Source organism: Alligator mississippiensis, chromosome 10 (assembly GCF_030867095.1).
Source record: "Alligator mississippiensis isolate rAllMis1 chromosome 10, rAllMis1, whole genome shotgun sequence".
Classification (NCBI taxonomy): Eukaryota; Metazoa; Chordata; order Crocodylia; family Alligatoridae; genus Alligator; species Alligator mississippiensis.
The window spans coordinates 36,627,974-36,635,144 of record NC_081833.1 but is presented as its reverse complement, the minus strand read 5'-3'; the positions used below and the strand labels follow the sequence as shown (position 1 = coordinate 36,635,144).

Sequence of the window (7,171 nt, the reverse complement as noted above, 5' to 3'; positions counted from 1 at the left end):
ATTCAGTAATAAAGCTCTTCTGCTTAAATCTACTAATGAAATGTCATCCATCTCTGTAAGTTACAACAGTTTCCATCTTCTTCCTGAAAAATCTCACTGATTCCTGCAAAAGGCTTAGTGGATTTACAACAGTGCAACAACAGAATCTCATCCAGTATGTTTAAGCCTCCTCTGAAATGTCAATTCCTGCTTGATGTAGCTTAGCTGCATCAGATTAGATATTGATACAGATACCAAGTTTTGTGCAAGAGAACCATGTAAAGTAAGCCAAATACAGTCTCTCTTCTGTTATGCTATGCAACTTATTTTCAATTAAAAATTTTCTTTCTTTCCTTGAAAACAGAAGTAGTTGAGGATTCCTAAGATGTCTGGTTATTAACACTAACATTCAGTGAAACGGTATTGCTATTGAAGTATTTTCTGTATCACTTTCAGACTCTGTTATATAGTGTTGTATTCACCCCTGTAAAAATACAAGCTAGCAAACCTCTGCATTAACTAAATTAAGGATGTTTTTCTATGAAGCAATTTAAAGAAAATAAACAAAGAAAAAAAACTCCACAAATCAATGAAAGTAAAAAGATGTCAAAACTAATATAAATCAAAGGAATTTATTTTCATCAACAAAAATACAGAATACAAAATGATACTGGGCCCACCCTCCTTTTGTACTAATATCAGCATGTGGATGTTACAGCTCTAAGTGAGAGTGCCTCTGCTAATTCATAAGGACCTCCATCTGCACCAGTCTTGCATTTGTGTCTCCTGATGTTCTGTAGGGGATCATTCCAGCAAACGTTATCAAGGCGCGAGCTTGAGATCGGAGTTGCTAAGAGATATTAAAAATAAATAAATAAATGAATAGAGTACTGTTACTTTCAACTGTATTCTCTTAAATTCCATTCAACAGTGAACAGTGGTTTTTACATATACAGATTTGTTCATTAAATATGGCCAATTCCAACGCAAATATAATCTCAGTTTCATACTGTTCCTTGTCAGGCAATAACGCTTCCCCATACTGAGCAAGGAAATCCAATTATTTTCATTTGCAACCATCAAAAGCATGTTAAGTTGACCATTCTTTTTTTTTTAAAGCCCGACTGATGTAAAACTTCCCTAGAAGAATCCCTTTCAGCAATACAGAGTATTATTCTACTTTAAGAACTGTCTTGAGATGATCATGATCACATGATATGTGCATCACTCTATGGAGTGTCTGAATCAAGTCCAAAATAAGCCTAAAAATGCAAATAAATTAATGCCAATCTAATTAAACTGCCCTTCCTGCCACCCTGGATATGTGTAAAGATGCCCTTGGAGACTGTTTCAGAGAAGCATGTGCTTTTGTAGGCAACAGCCTATTTTGTCAGATGTTAAGAACCACATAGCAGCTGACAAAGTAGGTTGCTGTTTATGAAAGCTCAGGCCTCTCTGAACCATTTAGTCTACAAGGTGCCACCCTGTTCTGCGCCTTCTCCCTGACCTAACAGGGCTAATCACCTCTCTACTTTAAACAATGAAAGTGAGCACATCAGACCTATGAAGGTGTTAAAAGTTACCATCACATACTGTAACACAAGCCACTGCATGTTTCATATCTTAAAAATTAAATATGTAAAAAAAACACCCCAAACACAGACGCACTTAAATAACCTGAGACTGTAAAATTTTCTTCCTAGATAGACAGTATCCTTAAACTATCACACTGAAAGATCTTCATATTTAAAAACTTTATCGAGGGGGAAGAAAACACTCCTTAGTCCACTAAATAAAGTGGGAAATTGAGCAGACTGAATGATTAAATTTAGAAAAGAAGTAAATCAGGATGCAGGGAATTACAATCTGAACCATTACAGAAGCCCATTACACAGTTGGAGTAAGTAGCATCTCTACACCCTGCCTGGGCAAGGCTATCCCTTTACAGCAGGGGCGGGAAATTATTTTGGTCAGAGGGCCGCTTACTGAGTTTTGGGACGCAATCAAGGGCTGTGTGACAGGTAGCCCGGGGTAGATTAATTTTCTAAATTTTTTAGGGGCCCCGCAGGCCGGATAGAATGGCCTGGCGGGCCGCATCTGGACCCCGGGCCGAATTTTGCCCGCCCCTTCTTTACAGTATAATACTGAATAGATTATTTTTCCAGTGGAAACAGAACAGGTTACATGTAATTTAATACTGAGAGGACTACATCTGTTGACTCGGCATGTTTAAAGGCAATGCAAAAACCCCAATATCTTAAATTTAAGAAAACCTGGATTGATGATGCTAAAAGAAAACAATACCGATATGGTGATCATTTGTGATGTAGATATAGCTTTATGTCTAACTCCTAAGAAGTGAGCAGAATACTGACTTCTGCTAAGTTTTCGAAAGGAAGAGTGTCAAACATAGGGCCCATGGTCCAGATACAGCCTAAGGAACTATTTCATCTAGCTCAATGGTGGTCTGGTAGACTACTGAAGTCAGGGGCCACAGCATGCTGCAGAAGCCTGAATCCTGATAGATATGGCCATCAGTGGCAGTCCCCCAGCTCTGTGTTGCTGTCTGAATGCAGCCCTTCAATGCTGTGTGTTCCCTCCTCTGTGCTACTGCATTGCCCTGACTCCACAACACTGCACATCTCCAGCTCCTCACCGCTGCCCAGCCAGAGCCCCATGCTGCTGCCCAAAGATGGCTCTGTGCCACCACCTGCCTCTAGACCCATAATGGTGCCTGGCCCCAGAGCCACTAAAGTCACTGTTGGCCCCATAGAACTGGCCCAGGAGGAGCTTCTGCAGGGCGAGTTTAACATTTCTGTTCTAAAGGGACAGTATTACGCAGTACCACATGGCTCGGTTGCAATATGTATCATATTGATTTGTGCAATGATCCTGTTGGACTATCCTCAGAAATGTTTGCAAAGTGCCATGCTTCTTTGAGACAGACACAAAGCAAATAAGGCAAGACATTATTACCATGAAAATACTGGAGCTGATGAGCAGCAAATAAATACATGGAACATTAAATAAGGGAGAAAAAATTCTTTAAAATCAGTACATACAGGATCATAGGAAAAAAGAGCTGGAAGGGACCTCACAAGGTCATCTAGTCCAGCCCCTGCTCAAGGCACGATTGTCACCAACTAAAAACCATCCCAACCAAGTGTCTGTCCAATCTGCTCTCATGCTCCCTTATAGCCCCTTACTCCAACAGAATCATAGCACACAATCAAACAGCGTAATTGAATATATCTCCTTATCTTTTCATTGCTTAAAATATTGGAACCAACTTACTATTTAAAACAAACAAACAAACAAACCCACGACCAAGGAAAAATCCACATCCTGAGCCCCAGCAGTCCTTCATCAGGAAGTTTTCAGAGAAGGTTAAAGGAGGCGCAGGTGTTCTCATGTCTGTAATTACTTAATGAACATCCAGGAAGAAATAAACCAAAACACAATGCAACTTTCACTGAAATAAGACTGCAAATAAAAATAGCTCTTATTCCTTTCCAGCTCCTATTTTTGCCCTTCAGCTGTCCCAAAGAGTGTCACAACCAATGACCGCGCGGGGGGGGGTGGGGGGGGGTGGCGGCGGCGGCAGCGCATTGCCTGGCAGTGATGCTGCAATTGCTTTTAACACTGTATTGTCTTGGATTGTAATTTGCCTTGCAGTAATCTGTAGCTCACTAAATCTTGGCAAACAGACCAGGTCAGACTGCAGAGGGTTTTATTTCCTAATCTACAAAGCCAATTTGTGCACAAAAGGGCTCAAAGTGCAACTACTGTGAATTCATTATAAAACACACAAAAATTTCTGAGACTAAAAATATGGTTTTTAAAAAAATAAAATGCACCGTAAAAAATGATTTGCCTTTTAAGAGGGATTAGCAAATTCCGAGATTATAATGATTTTTTAATGGAAGTAGGACAAAAGAAAAAGTGGCTGCTGCATATGTGCGGTGATGCTGATATTTTTCTAATACATTCTCACTGCTTCACACGCCCAGTAGCACAACCAAGGGCAGGTGACTGGGGCAGCAGCTTTTGTTGGGGGGGACTCAAAAGCAGCCACTACTGCCACCACAGCTGATCCCCTCTGCAACTGGCACCGCTGGAGCTTCCCTGGGTGTGGAGCTACACTGCTATGTCTCTGCACATGCCATGTAGTTTGTATTCAACCCCCTCTGATATCAATGGAATATTCTCCAAGATGAGCAACCTAACAGTTCTGACGTCAACAAAGCACATCAGAGAAGCAAATAAGGCGTACTGTACTATGTTCTTCTATATTATGCCTCTATTCTTTGCTGCATGAAGACACCACTGAAATCTGTCAAAAGTACTACTTGCACCATTTCCTTTTCATTCTTCTAAAGAAAGACAGCATTTGTCCCCTACACATGAAGAAGTAAAAGGGCTCCAGAGAAACTGTTGAAAGTGAGTGCTAGATCTACAGATACCTATTGCCTTAGCATAGCTACCCAGCCCACACTCAGTTTGCCAGACTCCCTGGATAGCCAAGTTCCTGAAGAGCTTCTCTGAGGATTTCAGCTATCTCAGCCACAGCTTGAGACAGGAAATTGGGTGGTACCCCTAGTGTACCGAGGAGCCTCATGAGTGACTGTCTGGTGGGCTTGGCTTACATGCTGAGGGTTACGCCAGTAGTCAGATTCTGGGCCCAAAGCTTTGGTGACAAGCTGGCAGCCTCCGGCTACCTTTTTGCTCGCTGTTCTGTTTGATGGTGTAAACTGCTCAGGAAGATGAGGGAATCCATTTTGGCTTGTGGTCTGTGATGGGGTGAGGGAGAGGGTGGAAGAGGTGCAGCTTCTTGTGAACTGTTCTGGATTTAACATGTATTATTACAGTTGCCTGCATTTGCAAGGGACTACATAGCTTGTCCCTTCCAGTCCCATGTTCTTATGCAGTTATATCCCCTGGGCAATATAATTTAGGAAATGTACTCACTCGTATGAGGCTCTAACCAAATTACCAATCTTGTATCATGCTAGTGATTACAATGGCACAGTATACATGCATCCTCTGCAGCTTCATGGTAATGGCTACAGAATACTAATGCAGCAATGCCAACTCTTGCAAAGTTATCACATGAGTCGCGATTTCTAAGTAAAATTAAGTCTGACTTGTGATCTCAAGACAGAACTCTCAAATTTTTGAATTTTTTCTTCTGGCACATGTAAAGCAGCACTCAGCAAATAAGTCTGTAGAGGGGAAGGGGTGGGGGGAGAGGAGAGGGCAGATTGAGACCCCCATGGTAAGGGAGATAGTGGGGCAGGAGCTGGGGTGAATGAGGCCCTGGGGTTGGAGCAGGTCATGCGACAGAGCCATAGGCAACTGACTTGTCCAGAGGCATGGGGGAAGGAAGGGGGGGGGCTCCCTGCCACTGCATGCACCTCTGAGGGAGGCGTGGGGGGCATAAGCCCTCCAAATTTGTGCGCGGGCAGAAGCAAGCTGCCTGCTGGGGGCTGGGGTTCTGTGCCTTGCTGCCTTTCCTCCAAGAACTATACACTGGCCATGCTGTGCATCCCTTGCCCGCCCAGCAGCTGGAGGCACAACATGACATCGTGTGGCTCCCAGAGCAAAGGCAGCAGGGCCCCAGCTCACAGCCCACCTCTTCCCCGCACACAAATCTGGGGGGCACATGTCCCCTTGCCTCCCCTGGGGAAGTGCGCAGCAACAGGGAGCTGTGCATCCACAGCTCTGTTGCACGACCCACCCCAGCCCCGGGGCCCCATTCACCTCCGCTCCTGCTCCACTCCCTCCCTTACCATGCATGCCTCGATCTGCCCCCCACTTTCCCCTCCACAGACTTACCTGCTGGGTGTTGTCTGTGTCATTGTCTCGAAACTACTAAATGCACGACATTCCAGCAAATGTCTTCCCAATCATAACAACTGGTAGATATTTTGTATTTTTTTTAAAGCATTATCAGTTGTAGTAATATAGCTTTTGTATAAATCTCTGACCTATTAGAAGTTAATAAGTAACTAATAGGATTTATAAACCAACAGTCAATATATTTGGTTTATACTTCAAAAATAGGTTCTCATGATTTACATACCAAATCTTTTAATTTTTAAGAGTTTCTCTTGTTTTTTTTTTAAACAGTGGGGTTGGCAATGCTGCTAATGGAAACAAATCAGAAACTAGTAGTGCTTTTGCCTTTCAAAACCACTACTAATGTGATGTGCCACAAAGCTACTAGAAGCCATGCAACATTGTTTCATTCCTGAAAAATATAACTGGAAAAGCCTTTAAAGCAGGGGTGGGAAATTATTTTGGGAGGAGGGCCGCTTACCCAGTTTTTGCAGGCTGTCAAGGGCTGCATGGATAGCCCCGCCCCTTGACAGGTGTCCCACCCCTTGACAAGTGTCCCGCCCCCATGTCACCATCTTGGGACCAATGTCCCAGGGCCAGCACCAGTGAGGCCCAAAGCGGGGCACAAGCTGGTAGGGGTCTGTGGAGCTGGGCTGGGCTGCACCAGCAGGGAAAGGAGGGAGCTGGCCCCTGCTGCAGGTGCTCACAGCCCATGTGGGGCTGTCTGAAGCAGGCAGGGGGGGAAGACGACTGCAGCTGCTGTTGCCACACGCAACCCCAATGGGTGAAGCCAGAGCCGGCATGGGGCCCAGGCTGGCAGTGAGGCCTCTCACCCATCTTGTGCCTGGTGTTGCAGCTGCTTGAAGCCCGCCTGGGGCTGCCTGTGCCTGCTCAGAACAGCCCCGCATGATGGGCTGCGAGTGGCTGCAGCACGGGGTGCCGACCATGGGGTGGGCAAGGGGCCGGTTTCTTCCACACCAGGAAGTAGCCCAGGGAAAAGCTGAGGGCGGGGTGGGGGGAGGAGGCCGCCTCTGCCCTGTGGCTGGTGCTCCCTGCTACAGCCACTCAGCCTACAGCAGGGCTGTCCGGAGCAGGCACAGGCAGCCTCATGAGGGCTACGAGCAGCTGCAGCGCAGGGCACCAGCCACGGGGACAAGTGAGGGGCCGCTTTCCCCACACCCACGCTCAGCTTTTCCCCAGGCCACTTTTCCCTGGGCTCCTTCCCTGCCCTCCCCCCCACACCTGAAGTTCCCACGCCACTGGAGCAGCATGTGCTCCCAGGCCAGAACCTCCTGCTGGGGCTTCTGGCTGTGGGGGCAGGGCTGGGCGGGCTCTGCTGTTGTGGGAGCCCACC

General features: G+C 45.7%; 1 protein-coding gene across 2 annotated transcripts in view; it reads right to left on the bottom strand.

Annotated features, from left to right (window-relative positions):
• Nucleotides 1-592: 592 nt before the first annotated feature.
• The window catches only part of NUP93 (nucleoporin 93), a 152,502-nt gene continuing 145,923 nt past the window's right edge, over nucleotides 593-7,171 (bottom strand). For both annotated transcript variants that reach the window (XM_014611006.3, XM_006271964.4), the window contains exon 22: nucleotides 593-829. In XM_014611006.3, coding sequence (XP_014466492.1) covers nucleotides 719-829 — 111 coding nt within the window. In that variant the 3' untranslated portion in view covers nucleotides 593-718. The remainder of the gene's footprint in view (nucleotides 830-7,171) is intronic.